Source organism: Pipistrellus kuhlii, unplaced genomic scaffold, assembly GCF_014108245.1.
Source record: "Pipistrellus kuhlii isolate mPipKuh1 unplaced genomic scaffold, mPipKuh1.p scaffold_m20_p_7, whole genome shotgun sequence".
NCBI lineage: Eukaryota > Metazoa > Chordata > Mammalia > Chiroptera > Vespertilionidae > Pipistrellus > Pipistrellus kuhlii.
Window position 1 is genome coordinate 53,750,012 of NW_023425573.1, and position 23,850 is coordinate 53,773,861.

Consider the following 23,850-nt stretch of genomic DNA (forward strand, 5'->3'; position numbering starts at 1 on the left):
GTCGTTCCCTTTCCTATCACTTTTGTTCTCTGAACCACCGGATGAGCTAAAGGCATGTTTTTCACTCTTGTTACTTATAAAGCTTAAGTTTTTAATTTTTCTGAAAGAGCTTATCCAGAAAAGAGTTGATATTTTTAATGGTTTGTTTCGACTCCTTTGTTCACTTATGAACTTCAGTGGCCACGTTATTTCTGTCCGTTTCAGCTGAAGGAAATGCCCTATTGTTGTTGGGGAAGTAATGTATCGCTTTCCCCACTGAGTGCTGGGGGTGGAGTCCTAATGATATCTCGAGAAAAGAATTTTCTGAGACTCCCCCCGGAGGATGGGTGGTTTTTATTTGTGGAATTTTTGCTTCCAAAGTTCCATTTCCCTTACTCCAGTCCTGGAAGAAGCGTAGCTGGCGTTTTAGTAAGGTTAAAAACAAAGCCACGGTCCAGAGTTTCCGTTCTGTGCTGCAGTTGGGTCCAGTTCAGCATCGAGCTGGTTACATTCATTAGTCCATTGTGAGTGGGGATCTACGTGTTCGTGGGCCACACAGGAGAATGCCAGAGCCCCACAAGCCAGACTCAACTGAGAACACAAGACCAACAGAAGAGAGAAGTCCTTTGTTTAGGCGATTAAATATCCCAAATTTCACACTCTTACAGTGGCCACACCTATTCTGGACCATGACCTATTCCCAGGTGCGACTGACAGCAATCACCTTTGCTCATCCCCCCAACTCTACTGGGCATGCATCTATCTTCCCCTTGTCCAGTCCCTTTCCCCAGCGATCTGCGGGGAATAGATTAGTGGCTCCCTGGAAAGTGTAAATAAAGCTGTTGAAGCTGCCCAAATGACATGCCTGTAATATTTGGCCTTCCCTGTTATTAATAACTAGAGGCCTGGTGCACAAAAGTCGTGCACTGGGGGATTGGGAGGAGGTCCTTCAGCCTGACCTGCGCCCTCTCGCAGTCTGGAACCCCTCGGGGGATGTCTGACTGATGGAGGGAGTGGGCCTAAGCCATCAGTCAGACGTCCTTAGCACCACTGCAGAAGTGGAAGAAGCTCCCACCACTGCCACTGTGCACAGTTCAGGGCTTCTGACTGAGCTGCACTCCCCATGTGGGAGCGCACTGACCACCAGGGGGCAGCTCCTGCATTGAGCGGCTGCCCCCTGGTGGTCAGTGCACATCACTGTGACCAGTTGTTCTGCCATTTGGTCGATTTGCATATTAACCTTTTATTATATAAGATTAGCTTAATTATGACAGTATCACTGTGATTGGATGTCAAAGGTGTTTGCTGTGGTAGTGCTTTGAAAACAGCCCAGCATTACCCTTATCTCGGGCAGTCACCGATGGCATGACATCACAGAGTAGGTAACTATTCATGGCCAGTGACTGTCACATTACTCACACCTCTTCTGCTGATTAGGCAGCTCTCTGAATCCGTATCCCACGCTGGAGGCCTCACTGCTGCACAGTAAGAAGCTAACTAGACTTGAACCTTTACATTTATGAAAAAATAGGCAAAACTGGTTCGCATAATTCATTGGGCTGCTTCTCTTTGAATTTCATGTATAATTTAAAAAAAAAAAATTTTTATTATTCTCACTTTCTAACACTGGTCTAATCATTTTCCTAAACAGTTCAAAATAAAAATTGTCACAGATATATAGCCTGTAAAATTCTTCTTTGTTGAAAGTAAGTCACGTCAGTATTTCATACAGAAGCTGAAATTTGCTTTCCTCTGTGCTTTTGAAAACCTGAAATCAGTTTCAATTCATCTTGCATCTTATAGCTGTCTTTTTTTTAGCATAGTTTCCTAGAAATGATTGTCTCAAACAAGCACCCATGTGCTGATGTAGACAAAGAATATGTATTAAAGTGACTTGTAATTAAGTGTATATCTAATTGTGCATGCAGCCATGACAATGTAACATGTGGGACAGTCAAGTGGATATAAGCCTCATTCAAATAATATTCTGCAATCGGTGCTGCTTACCTCCCTTTGCCCTCTCTGGGCTCTGCAGTCCTGGCTGTGATAGTCAGGGTCAAGGTCAGGTGAGCCTGGAGGGTTCTTTAACTTGGGACTTTATGGAAGCAAGAAAATGACTTACTCAGACTACACATTGGGAGAAACCCACATTATCGAGTGAGGCCTATGTATTTGAATTATACAGTTAACATAAATAAAAGTATATGAATAGCTGACGCCAAACAACATACAGTCTAGAATTTGCTATCACCTTTATTCTGGAGTGGCTAGCGGAGTGGTCCTTTGTGCCCTTCTTCCTATGCCCACTGTCTCAGTGTAAGTCCGTGTGTGCTCTTTGTGGCAGAGGGGTTCTTGTCCTACTCAAGGTCCCACTGCAGTGCTATTGTAAAATGCAACCTTTCTATCAGAGCATCATGGACACTTCTCAGAGTCTGTATTTGTAAAGTAACTGTTGAAACTTGACATTAACGGGTGAGGAGCTTTTAATTGCAAGAGACAGAAACTCTCTTATGTTACTTTCATGGAAAAGGGGATTTATTGTTAGAATAACCATTCATGCAACTATAGCAACTAGCTGTTCTCCCAGTCTCTCATGGGCCATATGGTTTCTTTCTCCCGTTGTGTCTTTGTTTCTCTTTATCTGTTTTATTCCTCTTACTCTTACAGATAGAATTCTTCGGCTTACTCATAGTTTCCCCTTCCTCATCAGTTCAGCTTTCACACGCCTCTCTGGGCCTCCTTCCAAATCCAGAACTTTAAGCTGCAGCTCCAGACATTAACTGACTCATTCTCCTGATTGTTCAACTTAAAGTCCCAGGGTGGCATAGACTCTCAAGGACTTTAATACTTGTCTCTCCCTCCAGACTGTATGTTTCTTGAGCATAAGGATATTATCTGTTTTCTTTGCCACTGTATACCCACAATGCCTCGCACAGAATAGTGCTGAGTAAATGTTTGATAAATTTAACAAAACATGCAGAAAACCATCTGAAACTACTAATCAACATTCTTGGAGGGAAAGGTTTCCACGTGAGTTAAACTGGCTAAATCTTCTCAAACACCAGTTGATTTGGATTGAAGTCATCTCATTCAGGGTCAAAATGTTCAGTAAAGAATAATATGATGAAAACATTCAAATGGCAGGTGTTGGGGGAGAGATGGTTTCCATGGTGACTCCTGCTTCAAGAAGCCCTCACACTAATGAGTGCATCAGTTGACTCACCACAAACGCGAAGTCATCAGTTGCCAGTAACCTGCAATCCAGCCGCAGTATTAGTGCTGATGGCAGTCATCCTGTTTGAGTCATTCTCTGAGAGGTGCTTGTTTTGTCAGAAGGAGCTAATAACAGCAAGTGGGTGGTGGAGGAGGTGGTAGGAGAGAGAAGGTGCAGATCAAGCTGTTGGTGGCTGGGGCATGCTTTCCCTTACCTATGGAATGGCCTTTCTCTCTGCCATGGTTTTCTGACTGTCCCTCCAGGGAACCTGTGTCCTGGGTACATTCTGTCTGTGACAGAGGGGCCACTCTGCTCCTTGGAGAAGAAGAATGCTTCTTGATTAAAAAGCCAGATGAAGTTGTTACGGCCTGAAATGTGGACACCACATACTTCTTGCATGACACCCCTCCCCTCCCACAATGAAATATTCCTTGTTTTTGTCTTTTTTAAAACAATTTCACAAAATGATCTTCTGTTAGCAGGAATCCCTATAATGTGATTTTTTTTTATATTAATCCTACATCTTCTTTTCATATTGTTTTATCATGAGATGGATAACATCATTTTCACCAACATTCTGAAAATTATCCAAGTAAATGCTATTCCCTTCAACATACTAGTAGTTAGTTGGGGAGATGAAATATTTATTCCAATGACATGGCCATTGTACAAAACATTTTTAGAACTCCTCTTTCAGTAGCATTAATTGCTTCTTTCATATTGCGAACTAAGTTTAATTCAACTCTATAGGATGATATGGATACAGATGGGAATACGTTATCTTTTCACTATATTCTACTTATAACCCCTTTATGCTTGCCTCATCTTTTTCTTCTAAGTAATTAAGACTAAATATTTAGTGAGCACTCCCATTTTTATGTCAATGTCCAAGTTTGCACCTGGTTACCTATGCAGTTCTTCACTCAACTTTAACTTTAGAAACTGCCAGCACTGCCCCTCAGATCTGATATTTGCTGCTGGATATTTAGAATGCTGTGATTTGCATTGAGTAGAATTTTAGGTTTCAGGGCCTAAAGCATGAAATGTAAATGAAATGGATTCCTCTTTCAGGAAATGTTTGATGTTATATTGGATGAAAACCAGCTGGAGGATGCGTGTGAACACCTGGGAGAGTACCTGGAGGCATACTGGCGTGCCACCCACACAACCAGTGGTACCCCTATGACCCCGCTGCTTGGAAGGAATTTGGGCTCCACAGCACTCTCACCATATCCCACAGCAATTTCTGGGTTACAGGTATTGTCACTTTCCACTCGTGCTTTTATAACCCAACTTTGATTAAGATTCTATAGGGAACTTGATTGGGATGGAGACTGAGATTGTCCTTCATCTGAAGAGGGAACCATGAGTGGGCATTATATATATTAAAAAAACAACTCAACTATTATTTAATCACTAGAGGCCCAGTGAATGAAAATTCATGCACTAGAGGGGGAGTCTCTCAGCCCAACCTGCCCCCTCTCTCAGTCCAGGAGCCCTCAGGGGTGGGAGGCGACCCGGCAATCAAGGGAAGGCAATGCCCCCATCATACCTTTGCTGCTGCCACTGCTGGCAGCGCAAGCCTTGGCTGGCCCTGGTTATCTGCATCTTGGGTTGGTTCTGGGCAGCTGGGCAGCTGACATCTGAGGCTTGCTTGTATCTCAGGCCAGCCCTGGGTGGCTGTGGGGCTGAGAGAACTGGGGGAACCATAGGCAGGTGCCCCAGCAGGGTTGAGGGGACTGGGTGCTTCCATCTTGTCACTGTGGGTGCCACAATCTTTAAGAGCATGGCAGTCAATTAGCATATTTCCTCCTTATTGGCTGTGGGCATTGCCATCTTTATGAGGGCATGATAGTCAATTACCATATCCCCTCTTCATTAAATAGGCGATCTATCCTAGACAAAGTGACCTAGAAAGTGGCCCTCTCTTTAGAACTTTGCTCTCTGTTCATTTATAATGGCCTTCACTTAGGTAACTTAATCCCTCTATGCCCAGACTCTGCCAGGAAACTTAACACCTACTCCATGCAGCTGTGCGCTATTTCTCCATGTCACTTCTTAAGGATTGTACAGTAGTAAGCTAAGTCAAAGATTTGGGGACAGATGGACCTTCTGACTGCTCTTCACACGCCCTGCACCATGGGCAGTGAGGTCCTCTGGCTTGCCCAGTCATTAGATTGGGCATACAAGTAGATCTGCTCTGTTTGGAAACAAAGACTTTCCTGGGCATGTGTGGGGCCCACCTTGGTCAGTGGCTATGACAAGTGTCCTTGAGGTAAGCTGGGGATGAGCACAAGTTCTCTGTCTCCCCCATGTTCTGGTGCTGCACGCAGAGCTAGATGTGGGAGCCAGAGGGTAATGATACAAAGTGAATCCTGCCTTTCTACATCAATCATTATTTACCATTTATCAAGCAGCTGCTGGAATGTGGCCAAAGCTCCAGCTGACTGAGGAACAGGTAGTTAATTGAGTCCTCTTGTATCGTGACTAGTTCTGTAATCATGGGTTATAATGACAGTCATAATTCTTCATCGTATAGCGTTAACTCTGAGATGAATGGCACTCTCTGAAGTGCTATTATAACGGTATTGCTTCGCTACAAAATTGCATCTTGTAAGCAGAAAAGCTGCCATACCATCGAATAGCTTTTGAGGCCTGACACGAACATGGAAAATGTATTACTATAAAATATACATATATTCTGGATACAGTATATATGTATGCACCAGGACTATTTCCTGCCTTGTTTCACTGCCTGTGTGCTGACCTGACTGTGGCATTTCCACTGACTAATTTGGGTTGGCTCCAAATTGTACATTGTGAAATGAGAAGTGGATGCATGAAGCAATATGCTTCTGTGATGTGCATAGAAATGAAATGTTGCACTTTATCTATAAAGACAACACTCCTGATTCTCATCTCTAAGAAATCCACCTGGAGTGGTTCTCCCAGTTTCAGTTGAGTTAATACGGTGCCCTTTACCTGGTGGCCTACTTCTCCTAGTAACCATGGCATTTAATTGCTAGACCCCTGGCTGAGATTAAAGGCACAGGCTGTGATTGTTGAGTGAGTTTCCTTCTGTGTGGAGGTGAGTGTCTTTTAGAGGAAACGAATCTGGGTCTTTAGTTTTATCACGATTCTGTTTCTTAACTGAGGTGACCCACCTAAGCAGGTACTCACAGCTATGATATGTGTTTTCCTATGATTTGAAGAAAAATGTTGAATAACATTTTCTGAGCCATTAAATAAATGTCTATAGATAATTTCAATTAAAGATGTCAGAGGAATTTAGTTTTTATCTGAAGATAGTTTTATATGAGATTTTAGTTGAGGAAGCAAGATTTATAAATCTATCAATTAGTTGGCTACATAATTGTTGTATACTCCTTCAGAAAGATTACTTTTATGTAGGACACAGAAACAAGTGCATTATTTTATGAGCACTTAATCATGTTATTCTGAACTTTATTTCCCAATAGTAAGATAATCCTCATTTTTACAACAGAATTGGAGTTGTTAAGCCTCCCTAAATATATTGAGTTCCATTCAACAGTTAACTTTCAATTCTGTATTTTAATAGGAAGCATAATCATGCAGCATTATATAATTAAATTCATAAACTATCAGCACTTTGACATCTTTGCATGGTATGTCCCAAATAAATAAAATGAGATATTTTGAGCAGACCACTTGTGCATCAAAATTCTTCACTAAGTCAGATATCTGGGATCTTATTGTATAGATCCTACTGTTTGTACATACATTTATGTATTCTAGGTGAATGTGGCTGACATTATTTAATCAATGAACTTATCTGGTATTTTTAGAGTCAGCGTGTGAGGCACAGCAACCACTCCACAGAGAACTCTCCCATTGAAAGACGAAGTCTAATGACCTCTGATGAAAATTATCACAATGAAAGGGCTCGGAAGAGCAGGAATCGCTTGTCTTCCAGTTCCCAGCATAGCCGAGATCATTATCCTCTTGTGGAAGAAGATTACCCTGACTCATACCAGGACAGTTACAAACCCCACAGGAACCGAGGATCACCTGGGGGATATAGCCATGACTCCCGACATAGGCTTTGAGTCTGCAAGAAGCAAACAAACAAACAAAAATTCATCTGTTGACAGTTTGCCATAGCACTGCTAGGAAAAACCAATCATCTTAACTTGGCAAGGATAGCACAGAATTTACTGTGTTTATGGGCTGCTATCGTTTGATGCTAAATAAGGGGCAAAAAAAAAAAAAAAAGTACATCATGCCCTTAAGTCTAGATGGATATTAGATGCCCAATCATATAGACATTTTTAAGTGCAACATTTACATAACGGTACCTTTGTTTTCTTCATTAGACTTACTAGTAGACACATCAATTTGTAATTTAGGATACTTATCAAGGCACATATAAAATAATTTCCCATGCTGGAAATTCCAAATGACCAGTTCCAGTTGGAACCAATTTATAAACCAATTCCTGTTGGAATTTGGGTGAATCGACTAGAAAGTCTACTTGAGCATGTGGCGATCCATTAAAAAAAAATCTGAAAAAAATACCTGATTAATGAGGATGTCAAAATATCAATAGAAGCCAAAACCAGTGATGGTATTTATTTGCTGGAAGCTAAATTTACACTTAAAGTTAGAATGTATACACATTTTAATATACATTAATGTTTCCAAAATGGCTTTTCAAACTTACCAAATGTATTGATAGTGCCAAAAGAATCTCCAATTAATACAGAAATTACACAATATTCTCATATTTTAATATTTTTTATTTCTTTCCTGGCACAGCTGTTGTTTCAAAGTGTTTTGATTTTAGTTTAGTCACTACTGTTATTTCATTTGAAGCTGGGGGGGGGAGATCTCAAATTTTCTTTTGCAGTGAGAGAGAAAAGGGAAACCCAGTTATAGCAGGTTATGTGAGATGGAAAATGGGTGTTTCCCCTTTAATAATAAATCTGAGCACAACTACATACATCCTGGATCTGAAGTCAGGGAGTAAGGATGGGCACAGATCCTCCTGAGTGCAAAGCTAAACACCTCCAGGTGGGAATTTTTCCATCCACTTCACAAACACGGGTTCAGTATTTCCCACTAGGCACAACTGAATATTTTTCATTGCCTCACTTACTCTGTCTTTGAATATCTGAATGCTCTAGCCTTTCACCAAATTCTTTATAATTATTCTAAGGATGTTAGTTTTATATAGACACATTCAATTTTTATATTGAAAGTTGGATTTGTACAAAACAATTAATTGAAAATGTGAAAACCAGTGATGAATGGAAAAGCTTGCAATGAGAAGAAACTCATTCAGAACATATTTGTTCACTAAACTTATAGCATTTTTATTGCAAAGGATTATAAAGAATTTGGAGATTGAGCTGTCTTATTTCTAATCAACACTCCTCTTCACATATTGAGTCTTCACAGTTTTTCCAGTGGCTATAATTTTGGAATTGGTGACCTTCTATCTTATATTTTTAAGGAAGACTTAGATTCACTATGATCCAAGAAATTATTGAAATTGACTATTTTATATAATACATAAATGTCTTTAGGAAAAGGCTCTTGTTTCTAAAAGTCTACAATGCATGCATTTTTTCCTAAAGCCCCAATTGGACCATGCATAAAAAATCCTTTTGTACTGGTACATGTCATAAAACCTATTTTTTGGAAACAATAATCCATTTTCTATTATCTTATTCCCTCCACCAAGCCTTTCAATATTTAGGCTCTCAAAGCATGCACCAGTTAAATAAATTTTTGGCCATGGAAATAAGTTTCCTATTCTTGATTAATTAATTATACATATATTAAACCCCATTATGACCTCCCCCATTCCCTCCCCTCATGTACACTGTGCATTCTCCGTTATGTTTAGCTGATGATGAGGATGCATAAAATTGTGTAAGTTATCTCAAATATTTGATACAACTAAAAGTATGGGCTCAGTAAACTCTAAAAGTTAATATGTGTTACTTGCTTATGAAGTTTTTTTGTCATCCAGTGAAGCTCACAGGATTTTCAGTTAAGACATTTAAAAGAGCTGTATCCATTATGCACTTTAGTAAACCTATAACCTGCCATTACTGAATACTTGGTTAGAGCACAGAAGAGCATTCTCCAGTAAACAAAAATATACTCATTACATGTACAGCACATATTTGCATGAGAAAGAAAACATTAGCCAAAATATTTTTTCTAGATGCTTTACTGGTTTCTTGTTTGTGCGCATTACAGTATTTAATTGCAAAGAGTGCACCAAGGTGTATGAATTTAGACTAGACAGCTGTTCAGCTTTTTCTGTAGTAGCATTAGCAATCTGGTCATTTAACTACTTTACAATATTTACATTTTATGGCAGGTAGCTGTAACAGTATTTACATATATTTCCTAGTCAGCAAGATTTTCACATTTTTTCAACTTTTAAAAATCACTTGTTTTTAAGGCCTCTCAAAGCCCTGTTTCTAAGTCTTCCATGTCATGCTGATCAGAGAGAGGTCCATTCAAAATCTGCACAAACCAATATGTCACTTACCATAAAAAGTGTCCATATGTGTTTTGCTTTGCATTCTTACTCAAAAGCTAACCATCTTGGAAAGGGTATAATGTATATTTTCTTGATGAATATATTTAAAATTTTACTTTGATATGGCATATTTCCCCCCATTCCTTTTGTAATATTTATCTTCTCCCAATGAATAGGAGATGCATTTTCCTTTTTTTTTTTAAAGCCTTAGACTTTATTGTGTAAATGATACTAAAATACAGATATATGCTAAATGAAAAGTTTTATTTTTGCCAAGCACATTAAGCACCTTTGGAAAATGCATATTCTATAAGTACCTTGTTTTTAAGTGATTTCATTTGAAAATAGAAAATGATAAGCAAGAGAAAGAAGTCTTATAATGTTTTGAGGCTGTTTTAACTTGTAGTATAAACCACATATTCTGTGATTTTGGTATATGTAATTTCAGAATATGTAAATTACATATTCCGTCATTTCAGTCATTAACCATGTAACCATGTAGACTCATGTGACGATGTGGAAATGTAGTCCTGGTAAAAAAAAGAATGCAACTTGTCAATACTGATGTTAATTCTCAAGGCTATAATATGACTTCAATATTATACTCAACAATGTGATCTTGTTTACTCCAATATTTAAGGGAACACTTAGAAATGTTTATAAATGACTAATGATTCTCTCTTATCTTTTTACAGTTCTATTGGAAAGAAAATTAAAATTATTAATTTAGACTGATAGTCTTTCCTAAGAAGAGAGTCTTAATTATGTGATGATACTTCATTGCACTGAGTCCTTAAGGAAATGAATTTTTTAAATATAAAATCAATTCTGAGCAAATTATTTGTTCCCTTGAAATAATTTGTCAGTTACTTTATTTATTATTGTTGTTTGCAAAATGTATTTTTGGAATGTCAACCTCTTTTCATACCTGCATACTTGAACTTGTCTGTTGTGTGGGGGCCTTAAAATTCATAATAGGAGCTAGGGCAGTGAAAGGGAGGGGGAGACAAAAATCATGTCAGTAGCTGGTTTGCAAATTTCAACTCTTTGAATGAACATATCATAAAATGTTGTTGAGACCCAGATGTCAGTTAAGAATATTGCTAGGCAACCTTAATTTGCATGCTAGTATATTTTCTTAGTTATACAATTTTATTTTGGTATTTGTTAAGAATAAAACAATATAATTCCACTATAGAAATTGCCCTATATATTGATATTTATACTACCTCTTCTCTAGAGAAGACAAACAGTCTTTAAAGAGAAAAAAGATACTTTTCAATAAGTAGTGATCAAATCTATTACTATTACTGCTAACCTTGCAGCAAAGCGAAATGCATAAATTGTTAAAATATACCTTCCCTTTAGATTTTAAACTGTTTCCAAAATACTCTTGTCACCCTTTCATTTCTTCCACATTAGTGAAGTTTTCTTTGAATGGGTTCACAATTTATTAGGAAGCAAGGTTAATTTAATAAGTCATTCATCATAGGGAACAAATCAAACTGCAAGGGAGTTATCTTTGTGTGCAACTTGTAGTAACATCCAGCTCTAAGTCTGAAAGCTAGTAGATCCAGACACTTGATGCTTAAGTGCAGCTGGTTTGTAAATGCAAATTTTGTTGAACTTTGACTTCTCCCCTGGATACTTAGGCATTTACTGGGTAAGGATATACATTCTCTTGAACTCCTATGTCACTGAGAAAAAAATTATAAAATATTTCAAATAAATGGGAAGGTAACCCTTATTTCTTTGCTATTTCTGCCTTTGTCTTTCACGACAATATTGCATGTCATTTTCTTTTTAATTATATAAAACTCCTATTTGAATGACTAGATGAAGGGAAAACATTATAGGAAATTATGCAATAAAATGTGTTTTCTTAGCTCCATATACCTTTAAATATTATTCATACTAAGTTACTTACTCAAGCTGTGTCTATAGGTCACAGAACAGTCTTAAATGACAATCATGCTCATTGTCAATACAACAGCTGTCAGACAACAAAGGTAACTTCTTTGTTGTTCATTTAAACGTCAAGTTAGTCAAAATAATAGCATTGGCTTACATGGACAGATAGAGCTACAGCATTCAAAAATTACTTTTGAAAGGTTTCTTCTTAAAACATTCTCAAATGATATACATTCTATTACATCAGCTATCTCTGACTGCTTATGGATTATTTAATCCTAAATGCTTCATATAATTGAGGGACATTATCAGAAGACTAGGAAATTTCTCATCAGATAATCTTGACTAAGGGCTGTAACTCCCGCTAACCATGCAAAAATGTATAAATGAGTAGCAATGAGTTTTGGGGAGTCATAGTTACATATGAAACTTTCCTTTGTTTATTTTGATGTGTGTAAAATGTGTGCAGAAAATTGTAAAAAAATGTTTCTAATGAATTTGAATGGTTTTGGAAATACACTGATGCTTCCTTTTTGAAAATTGTAAGGAGTTAAAATGAGAACTATTTAAGAACCAAATGTAGCTGGCCTCTAGCTTTCAATACTTGGTAATTGTTCTTGGATTTGTTTTGAACACTTAAATTTCTCAACAAATGGCTCTGTCTATATTTATGTAGGGGCCACTCTTGCCCTACTTGCATGCCACTTTTACACACTTCTAACTGAAATCAGTGTGCATCCTACATGCATTAAGGATGTATTAAAGATGCAGGATCATTAATGCTATATTGTTGCAAACTATTTTTCATATGCCTTACAATATTTTCTCGGATGTTATTAAAATGAAAGCATTTTATTGCCAAAATAAATCTATGTTGTTACTTCTCATCTGCATTAACAGTAGAAAAATAATGTAGCAAAAACATATATTGTACAGTATAAAATTATAAAAGATATATATTTTGCCAATAATATGAAAATAGATTGAGGAGAAAGAAGCACATTTGTTATAGCACAAACTTACAACAATTCCACTGTTAAAATTGGCATTGTATTTTTAAAAGGATATAGATTTAGTTCTAAGTTTTACCAGACTTATTTCATTTATCATCTTTCTAACTTGCTGCTTAATACTTTTCCAGCAATTTGCTTCAGAGCCTTGCAATCGGTGGATGTAATTTATTATACTTTATTCCCTTCCAGAAACATTAAATTTTATTTTGTGATAAGATTCATAGTATATTTACTGTTCTTATTTCTTCTTCAATCACAACTGCAAAATGGTAACAGAGAGGTAAGCTCATAGGGCTCCTCGAATTCCGGACATGTTTGAAATGTTTTCTATTTTTCACAGTCTTAAGTCAGAATGATAAATAAAAATGTCCCAGAAATTAAGAAATATTTAGGGATTCTTCAGTCTGTTTGTTTTGAATTCTATCTTGAAACATAAGTTAAAGTCGTTAGCTGTTTGTTTGTTTGTTTTTTAGGGGTGGCAGGAGGGAAAAACAGAAACTTATAAAAACCACAAATAAAAATGGCAATTGGATGTAAAAAGATGTCCCCTACTATCCTGAGGGCTGTTGATATCCCAAGCCACTGCTATATTGCCAGCTACAAAGTAGGGGGGCGGGGGGGGGGAGATTCCACCTTTGGCAAGTAATTTTTTTTTTCTTTCTTTAAACTTTAGCTATTATTTTGATAATTTACCCCCTTTTATTTTTCTTATATAGGTGAATGTGTAGCATTCTACAAGGCATGCTGGGTAACATATACTATGCAAATGTGTACCGTGCTGCATGTTTTGATCTCCCTCTGCTCTAGTGGCTTTAAAGGAAAAAAAATGTGTTGTTATTTTTGTGAACCAAAACATTTAACAAAGATAATGCAGAGTGCATGCATATAGTATCCTAATTTCTATGGATTTGTTTTATGGAATTTCAATGTGTACAAACCTACTGCATTAATTATTTTCTTTTATATAATAAATGAAAAAACACTGAAACCAGCATTATACCTCTCCTTTATATTATTTCTTACAGAGAAAGCAAAAGCCGAAATATTTACCCTGAAAACACATATTCAATTAAATATGTTCTTTTCTTGATTAAAAAAATTTTTTTTTTTTAAGAAAGAAAGAGGGAGAGAAACAGAGAGAGAAGCATTGATGTGAAAAAGAAACATTGATTGGTTGCCAATTGTATGCAGCCCAACTTCGGATCAAACCTGCAGGACCTGGGTATGTGCCCTGCCTGGAATTGAACCAGTGACCTTTTGGTGCACTACATGACACTCAGCCAACTGAGCCACACTGGCCAGGGCAACACAGATTCAATTAAATGACCGTTTCCTGACTACTCTGTCAGGTGCTATGTGTGATCATACAAGAAGTACTGTATTATTAGGAAAGAACTTGTAAGTTAAATGCGTACACACATGAGACAGAATATTTTATAGTATATGTGTGGTACAGGATTGAATACAGTATAGGAAAATAAACTAGATAAACCGTATTCACAAGAAAACCTCTAAGTAATAAATTTATTGTAGCAGTTACCAGTTATTTCCAAAGGTATTCTGTACCTGTAGAATTCCATATGGCTTGTGGCTTGAATTTTGTGTGCTCAGTGTCAATTGTCCATGTTACAACTTGATCAGCATTTGGCTTTTCTCTAATTGCAGAGTCCAAGAAGTTGAAAATAAATGTGTACTATGTTGTTCATTATTGCTGCATTAGAATTATATAATAATTTATTGAAACCAAGTTATTTCACAAGCTTCATCACATTTATTCCATCTGACTGCCCTAGGAAATAGGCAGGACATAGATTATTAGATCCAACCTCAAGCAAAGAAACCAAAGCTCATTGAAACTTTTCTCACTAAAGTACTTGATTAAAAACATTTTTTAAATCCTCACTGGAGGATATGTTTATTGATTTTTAGAGAGAGGAAAGAGGGGGAGAGAGAGAGAGAGAGAGAGAGAGAGAGAGAGAGAGAGAGAGAGAGAGAGAGAGAGAGAAACATTGATGTGAGAGAAAAGCATTGACCGGTTGCTTCGCATATGAACCCAAATGGAGGATTGAATCTGCAACCTAGGTACGTGCTCTGACTGGGAATAGAACCTGCAACCTTTTTGGTGTACAAGACAGCACTCCAACCAACTGAGCCACCTATCCAGGCTCTCTGAAGTACTTTTATTAAAATAAATACATATAGTAAATGCTTGTAAACTGGTAGCTATCTGAAGCATACAAAAGAATCCCAATGAATGTTGACTGGATGAATGGCACCTCAGTTATTGAAGTTCTGTATAAGGTTGCCCCACCTATCAAGGCATTTCAACCAATAGTCACTCCGCCAACCTGGCTGTATGCCTGAAGCCACCTTTCTTATCACCAGCACATCTGCACTAAAAAGATGGGTTGTAGAAACATCGTGCTTGTCCTGTCTTACAACATGCCGATGAGAATAGTGGTTACATCGTGGGCGCTAACTCTTACCTGGGTTCAAAGCCTAGATCTGGAAGGAACTAGCTATGAGCTTGGGGTAATCACTTAACTTACCAGGTTTATTTCGCTGGAGTGATTTTTCTTTTGTTTATGGGTCACATTTTCCTATTCTCTGAACAAATTAAAGACCTGATTATAGCAACATGAAACACAGAAATTATTTTGATTAAAAAAAAATCTTTGCTTTCTTGACAGAACATGTTCATAATATCAAGAGCAGACTAGTCCTCTAAGAAAATCTGTTCTTTTAACAGGTGAAAGGATAGTAGATTTAGTATGATATTGATATTAAAGTTTATTTTTAAAAATCCTAACAAATTTATTCAGTTTTATCCAGCTGATCACACATAAATTTCTTTCCCAAGATTCCTTTTCATGAAACTTTTCTCAAACATGCAATCCCTTACCTTATATCTTCTTTGACTGAAAACACATAGTATTTCCTTCCATATTAATTAACATTCTTAACTGTTGGAAACCTTAATTTCTAATGACAACTGAAAAGTAAGTAATTAGCACTCTCTAGACTGGAAAATTTATGAAAACATTTTATAACCTCTGGAAACAAAGGCTCTATATATAGTTTTTGTTTGGAAACAAAGGAAGCTATATATAATTTTTGTTTTGTTGTAACAGGCTTACTTCACTTTGCTTTTCTTGTATAAAATCATGTGATGACTATGGCTGGAGCCTGAGTCCTCTGCTCAAAAACTCTGGTGTGGGTTTTTTATTAGACCTCCTGGGACTGTCCGAGAGGGAGGCTTGTAGAATACATTCGAGGGGGAGATAACTGTAGGTCTTGGAGATGGCACCAAAGATGGCCTTGGCAAAGTTGCCCAGAGTGGTGGTGCAGCCCGGCCAAGGTATAGCAGCCTTTGATACCCACCATTAGCTACAGCTTGGTGGGCACAGGGGCTGAGACAAATACCAGTACCCCAGGGGGTGGGGGGGAGGCACATCAGCACAGAGCCTCAGGGCCCTTCACCTTGCAAGAGACGTGTGGGATTTGATGATCTTGTTCCCCCTCCGTCCCCCCCATGGCCTCCCTGCACAGGGACAATAGAGAGTCTGACCAGGAGGATGCCCCCATGGATGGCAATGGCTACCTCCTTGGGGCACTTAACACTGCAGTCAACTTGCCCCCTGTGGACCCCAAAGGCCACAAATGCTTTGAACGGCATCCTGGGTCTGCTTTTGCACCAACATAATCTGCAAAACCTCATCCTTGAGGGACACCCCCAGTAAAAAGTCAATGACCTCAGATTTCTTGATGGGTAGGGAGAAGTAGATCTCCTCCAGGGACTTGATCTTCATGTCCTTGACCAGCTTGGTGATAGGGATCCACTCTTTGCCTCGGCCTTGCCTCCACAAGCTTGACCCTGGTCTCAACCTGAGCCCTGGATGCAGCCACCAAATCCTTTACTGACCCTCAGCAGCCCCCCATTCATGGGCCCTGCCACCGCACAGCCTCATCAGCCATCCGATGTTTCCCCAAAGAAGAAATTCTGGCAAATACATTTCATAATTTTTTAGAAACATATGCTTTCTGAACAAAGCACAACACATATTAATTAACAAGTTCAAGATTATCTAATTTGTCTGCAATAAGAAGTCAAAAGAAAACTTAAGCTTATTTAAGAATTAATTCAGTATTTTATCTTATGTGGAAATGATCTAGATATTCAAAGATTTTACTTTGATTCATCATTTATTTTAATTTGCCAAAACTCTAAGGTTTCAAGTTACCAAAAGATTTGGAGGAAGTAAGTAGACATGCCATAAAAGATAAATAATGCCAAAAAATTCACCTAAAAAAACAAACCTACTCTATCTACATCTATTTGTTTTACTTGTTCTTAATAATTATGTGTGGGATACTTACAAAAATGTCATCGTACTAAGTTATTTTTCTTGCTGACAAGTTTGGCAACCAAGATAACATGAACTTATTTGACCAATAAACCCAAGTAGAATAAAGTAGTATACCCCTAAAGACATGCATATTTAACCACACCAAACACAAGCCAGCTTTAACATCAAATACTTTTTCAGAACACATGATCCTGAAAAGCATTAGGATTAGTTTCTATTATATTTATGAGAATCTGAATATATAAAAACCTAAGCAACCTTTACGACTGGTCAACTGAACGACCAGTACACCAGTCACTATGATGTGCACTGGCCACCAGGGGGCAAATGCTCAATGCAGGAGCTGCCCCTGGTTGTCAGTGTGCTCCCACAGCCAACCTTCTGCAGTCCCTCCCCTGGCCAGCTGGCCAACCTTCTGTGGTCTTTCCCCCTGGTATCGGCCCCAATTGTAACTAGGAGAGAAGGTCCTGATTGGCCCAATCACCAGCCAAGCTGAGGGACCCCACCTGTGCACAATTTCATGCACCAGGCCTCTAGTTTTTATATAAGTACTTAATTTTTTAAACCAATTAAACAGATTTTTACAAACCAATTCTAGCAATATCCTCCAGAGGTAAACATAATACACATATATAAACAGATGCAACGAGAGACCTGATGGTTTCTTTTTAAAATTTCAGCCCTGTGATAGGTTAAAACAATTTTTTTTTAAAATCCCACTAAATTATAAGATTTAGAATAAGTTAAGTTTATTCATTCAGTTGGCTAAACCTTTTTCTTATTAATATTTGTGGTGAAGACAATTAAGGTTTGTATTTTTCCTTGGCAAGGAACCTTAGAGCCAGAGCAACAGTTTGTTCTTTAAAAAAAAAACCTTCTTGCACCCTAGCCGGTTTGGGTCAATGGATGAAGCATTGGCCTGTGGACTGAAGGTTCGATTCTGGTCAGGGCACATGCCCAGGTTTCAGGCTCAATCCCCAATAGGGGATGTACAGGAGGCATCTGATCAGTGATTCTCTCTCATCATTGATGCTTCTATCTCTCCCTTTCCCTTCCTCTCTGAAATCAATACAAAATATACATACATTTTTAAAAAACTTTCTTTCCTATTTTTTTTCTTCAATCTTGGGAACTGAAGATTGTAAAGAAAGGTGGGATTTGAACTGCTTGTACAGCTTCATTTCCGGTTTTCGAAAGATTTGTGAGATAAGGAGGTTGTGACTTCAGTGACAGCACAGGTTGATCTACCCATCCGATGGGGTCATTCCTCACTTTTTTCTTTCCCTCTGGGCACACAGTTTAGGGGGAAAGGTTTTTAAAACATCCTGTCAGGCTCTGAGTCTGCAGCTTTCAATGGTGGCAATTTTCTAATCCAAAAGTTATCAAATCCTCTCAAATACCTTGTCAGGTTTCAGGCAGGAGAAATAGTAAGATTTTAAAGCATCTGCTCAATTGGCCAATGTTTATTTTAAACTCCTTTTAGTACCTTTTTTTTAAAAAAAAAGTCAATATGTCTTTTAGAAGCTTCTAAATATCAAAGAATGAATTCTGTTGTCTTCAGAGAGGTTTGGGATTCTCTCTTTAAAGGAGGCACCTTGAGATGGACTTAAAGTTTCACCTTAGTGGACATTGGAATGTTAAATTATTTTGGCTTACTTGGTTTGTTTTATTAAAATGGCACAAGAGGAGGGACTAAAATGTTTTGTATATATAACCAGCTAGAGTTCCTGGGAAGGAAGTTCTGGAGAACTTGTTAGAGGAAAATTTTAAAGAAAAATTCCCCTGAAAGTTGTCACAGCCAGACAAAAGAGATGTTGTCTATCTTGGAATCATTCAATTTTTTAGAGGTCTGTACATATCAATTGAAAAGACCCTTCTCCTTCATCTTGTTTAACATTTCTAAGATTCTCTAATTGTGCAGGTAAATAAACTAAGAATCTCAAAAGGGGCCACTCTAACTCCAAATTGTCCTTCATATCAGGGCTCATTTAGACAAATACTTAGCAGAGGATGGACGATAAATCAGCTGGCATTCCAGAATTGGATTTTTCCTGTGTAATGAGCTTAAAAACAGGGCACCCAGGATCAGAGGACCCAAGAGTAAAGGTCTGAACATGAGCTGAAGGAGGGAGGTCCGGAACCGAGAGGACTCATAACTGGAATCCCAGAGCTGCTGGGGAGATGATAGAGCACATGGGGCTTGAGAAGTTGCCTTGCTCAAATCCAACAGGGGCACTGGAACTGAAGCGAAGTACTCTTTGGATCCCAGGATGCTAACACCATTTATGTCGAGGGAATCAAAAAAGAGTCTGGAGGCTTTGTTAGAAATAAATGATTCAGATTTACCCAAAGCTCTTAGAGGTTGCAAACCAGAAACACAAAAAGGCAGTACCTCGAGTGTGCCAGAGAAAAAAGAAAAACGGAGGGTTCTTACAGCAGAAATGACATTCTTAAGAAGAATCAGTTTTGTTTGAAATTTCATTAAATTTATTGGAGTGACATCGGTTAATAAAATCATATAGTTTTCAAGTATATAATTTTATATAATACATCATCTGTATATTGCATTGTGTATTTACCACCCAGTCAATTCTCCTTCCATCACCATGTATTTGACCCCCTTTACCATTTTATACCTTCCATCCCCACCCCTCTGGTAACCACCATATTGTTGTCTCTGTCTATGAGTTTTTGTTTGTTTGTCTTGTTTGTTCATTTGTTGCTCTCAGTTTTATATCCTACATACATGTGAAAGCATATGGTTCTTGACTTTTTCCATCTGACTTATTTTGCTTAGCATGGTATTCTTAAGATCCATCCATGTTGTTGCAAATAGCAGTTGCAAATTTCATCTTTTTTGATGGCTGAATAGTATCCCATCATATATATATGTGTGTGTGTGTGTGTGTGTATATATATATATATATATATATATATATATATATATATATATATATATGGGATACTACTCATTATCCCATACACACACACACGAGGCCACTTGCAGGAATATTCCTGCAATAGGGCTTCCTGCTTCCCTCTCTTCTCTGCAGCCCCACTGGCTTCTCTCCCTTCTCCCCACCCTGTTTGCTTGCTTCTCCACAGCTTTGCTCCCTTCTGCAGCACTTGGCTTCTTTCTATGCTGTCTTCAGTCTTCACTCTGGTCTGGATACGCAAATTAGCTGCCATTTTGATTGGGTTAATTTGCATACCCACCCTGATTGGCTGGTTGGTGTGGCTTGTGGATGTAGCGAAGGTACAGTCAATTTGCATGTTTCTCTTTTATTAAAGAGGATATATATAAAATCTCCTTTATCCAATCATCTATCAAAGGACACTTTGGTTGTTTTATGTCCTGGCCACCATGAATAATGCTGCAATGAAGATAGAAGTACATATCTCTCTTTAAGAATAAATGTTTCCAACTTTGGGGGGTAGATACCCAGAAGAGGGGGGGGGTAGATACCCAAAATTAAGAATAGAGTTACTATGTGAACTAGTAAACCCAAAAGGGTTTACTAGTTCACATGGTAACTCTATTCTTAATTTTTTTAGGAATCTCCATACTGTTTTTCCATAGTGACTGTACCAGTTACATTCCCATAAGCAGTGAGTCCTACATTCTTAGCCTCTGAAATGGTCTGAGATAATAATCATCTAAATGAGCAGTGGTTTGGATAATGGATATCAGGTGGATTGGATACATGAACATTCTTTCCTTAGTCCTTTAGGGTGATCTGAGGATTATCTGGAGGTTTGATATATATCCAGGTTTCAGACTAGTCAAAACAAGAATAGAACTGTTTCCTCATTCCTCAACGTACTTGATTTTAGTAACTGTAGTAAGTACATTTTATTTCTTCACTTTATTCCTCAGTGAATTAACATGCTAATATTCTTTCCCTTCACATGTCTATTCTAAACTTATACCTTTTAACCACAAGCTCCAAAAGAAAAAATACTTTTCTTGCACAGTTTTTCAAAAAGAGGCAAGTTTCAGTCCTCATTGCTGTACTTTGTTTTACAGGTATGAGTTTTCTAGCTCAGAAAACTAAGACAAATCTGTAGGTTGTTTCATATGCTGCACTTTTTTATATGTTGAGATAAGATAGTGTATGACTAAGAAAAGTGAAGTTTTAAGGTGTAGTTTATTGTAGATTATTTAAAGTTTCATTCAACTCTTGGAGAAGGGGAGCAAAGCAATTCAAAATGCCTCTTACAACCCCCCCCCCCCCCACACACACACACACACACACACTTCTTCTTTGTATTTTTTTTCCAGAGAGGAAAGGAGAGAGAGTAAGGGATAGAAAAATCAATTGTGGGAGAGAATAATTAATTGGCTGTCTTCTGCACACCCCACCCTGGGAATCAAGCATGCCACCTGGGCATGTGCCCTGACTGGGAATAAACCATAACCTCCTGGTTCATAGGTCAATGCTCAACCACTGAGCCAAGCCAGCTGGACTCTTTGCCTTCTTTTTAACCAAAATTAATGAGAATAGAATGAAATGGAGGGAGCTTTTGGGGGCTTCTTTGTGAAGGTGAAGTACATAACTTCTGTTTTTCCCCCATTTATTGCCTCTAACAGGAGTAGAGACTAATTATCATAGTTATCAGGTGACCTAGAATAAAAAACCTAAGACACAAATTCTCTGCTTTTACAAATGTGAAAATTAAAGGCATAAAGAGGTTAAGTATATAATTTGGCCAGTTTAAAAAAAAACAAAAAAACATTCTCTACCCATCAAGCTATTATTTAGAACTGAAGGGCATATAAAGAGCTTTCCAGACAAGAAATGCGAAAGGAGCTCATCACCACAAACCAGAATTATATGATATGTAAAAGGATCTTCTTTAAAAAGAGAAAAAAGGAAAGAAGAAAAAAAAGGTCAGTGCCCTGGCTGTTTTGGCTCAGTGGATAGAATATCGGCCTGTGGACTGAAAGGTCCTGGGTTTGTTTCCGCTCAAGTACACATGCAGGTTGTGGGCTTAATCCCAAGTAGGGGGTTTGCAGGAGAAAGCTGATTAATGATTCTCTCTCATCACTGACGTTTCTGTCTCTCTCCCTCCCTCTCATTTCCTCTCCAAAAATCAATAAAAATACATTTTTTTAAAAAAAGTTAAAAAACATGAACAGCCTGGCCAGTGTGACTCAGTAATTGAGTTGTTAGCCTATGAACCAAGAGGCTAACAACTCAATTACTGAGTTGTCAGGGTTTTTTTTTAAACTGGCCAAATTACTTAACCTCTTTATGCCTTGCAGTTCAATTAAACTGCAGGTTGCAGTTTAATTCCTGATCAGGGTATATGCAGTAGGGGGCATGTAGGAGGCAGCTAATCAATGATTCTCTTTCATTATTGATGTTTTTCTCTCTCTCTTTTCCTCTCTGACATCAATTAATATTTTACAACGAAGGAAAAAGCATACAATGGAATAAGAACAGTTTCTTCAATAAATGGTATTTGGAAAATTGGACAGGTACATACAAAAAAAAAAAGTGAAACTAGACCACAAACTTACACTGTACATACAGAATATTAAACTCAAAATGGATAAAAGACTTAAATGTAAGGCATGAAACCATAAACAACTCAGAAGAAAACATAGGCAGTAAAATCTCAGGCATCTCCCATAGCAATATGTTTGCGGATATGTTTCCTTGAGAAGGTTAACAAGGAGAAACAAACAAACAAAGGAGACTACATCAAACTTAAAAGCTTTTGCACAGCGAAAGAAACCATAAACAAATTGAAAAGGACACCCACTGAATGGAAAAGGTATTTGCCAATTATATATCTGATAAGGGGTTAATTTCCAAAATATATATAGAACTTAACAACTCAACACCAGAAAGACAAACAACTCAATTAAAAATTGGGCAAAGGACATACAGATGGCCAATAGACAGAAAAAAAAATATTTAATGTCACTATCATCAAATTAAAACCACAATGAGGCATCATCTCAGACATGTCAGATTGGCTATCATGAACAAATGACAAGTGCTGGCAAGGATGTGGAGAAAAGGGAATCCTGGCGCACTGTTGGTGGGAATGCACAGTGTAGCCACTGTGGAAAAACAGTATGACATTTCCTCAAAAAATTAAAAATGGAACTGCCTTTTGACCCAGAGATCCCACTTCTTGGAATATAGCCTAAGAAACCCAAAACATTAGTTAGAAAGAATATATGCAACCCCATATTCATTGCAGCATTATTACAATAGCCAAGATCTGAAAACAGCACAAGTGCTAATTAGTAGATAAGTGGATTAAAAAGAGGTGGTACATTTACACAATAGAAAACTGGCTGGCCGTAAAAAAGAAGAAACTCTTTCCTTTTGCAACAGCATAGATGAACCTGAAGATTATTATGCTAAGTGAAATAATACAGTCAGAGAAAGACAAATACCATATGATCTCACTTATATGTGGAATCTAATGACCAAAATAAATCAATGAGAAAAAAAAAAGAAACAGAGTTATGGATACATGGAATAGACTGACAGCTGTCACCAGATGAAAGAAAGTGAAGAGATTAAGCAAAAACAAACAAACAAAACAACAAAAAAACCACACACACACATATCTCTATACCTATACCTATACCTATACCTATACCTATACAATACCTATACCTATACCTATACTATACCTATACCTATACTATACCTATACCTATACCTATACCTATACTATACCTATACTATACCTATACCTATACCTATACCTATACCTATACCTATACCTATACCATACCTATACCTATACTATACCTATACCTATACCTATACCTATACCTATACTATACCTATACCTATACTA

General features: G+C 37.7%; 1 protein-coding gene and 1 pseudogene across 5 annotated transcripts in view; one reads left to right on the forward strand and one right to left on the reverse strand.

Moving 5' to 3' along the window:
* The window catches only part of CACNB4 (calcium voltage-gated channel auxiliary subunit beta 4), a 210,927-nt gene extending 197,278 nt beyond the window's left edge, over positions 1–13,649 (forward strand). For all 5 annotated transcript variants that reach the window (XM_036421924.2, XM_036421925.2, XM_036421927.2 and 2 more), the window contains 2 exons: positions 4,265–4,450; positions 7,021–13,649. In XM_036421924.2, coding sequence (XP_036277817.1) covers positions 4,265–4,450; positions 7,021–7,281 — 447 coding nt within the window. In that variant the 3' untranslated portion in view covers positions 7,282–13,649. The remainder of the gene's footprint in view (positions 1–4,264; positions 4,451–7,020) is intronic.
* A 2,134-nt stretch (positions 13,650–15,783) lies between these two features.
* Positions 15,784–17,249, reverse strand: LOC118709670 (annotated as a pseudogene).
* Between the last annotated feature and the right edge of the window lie 6,601 nt (positions 17,250–23,850).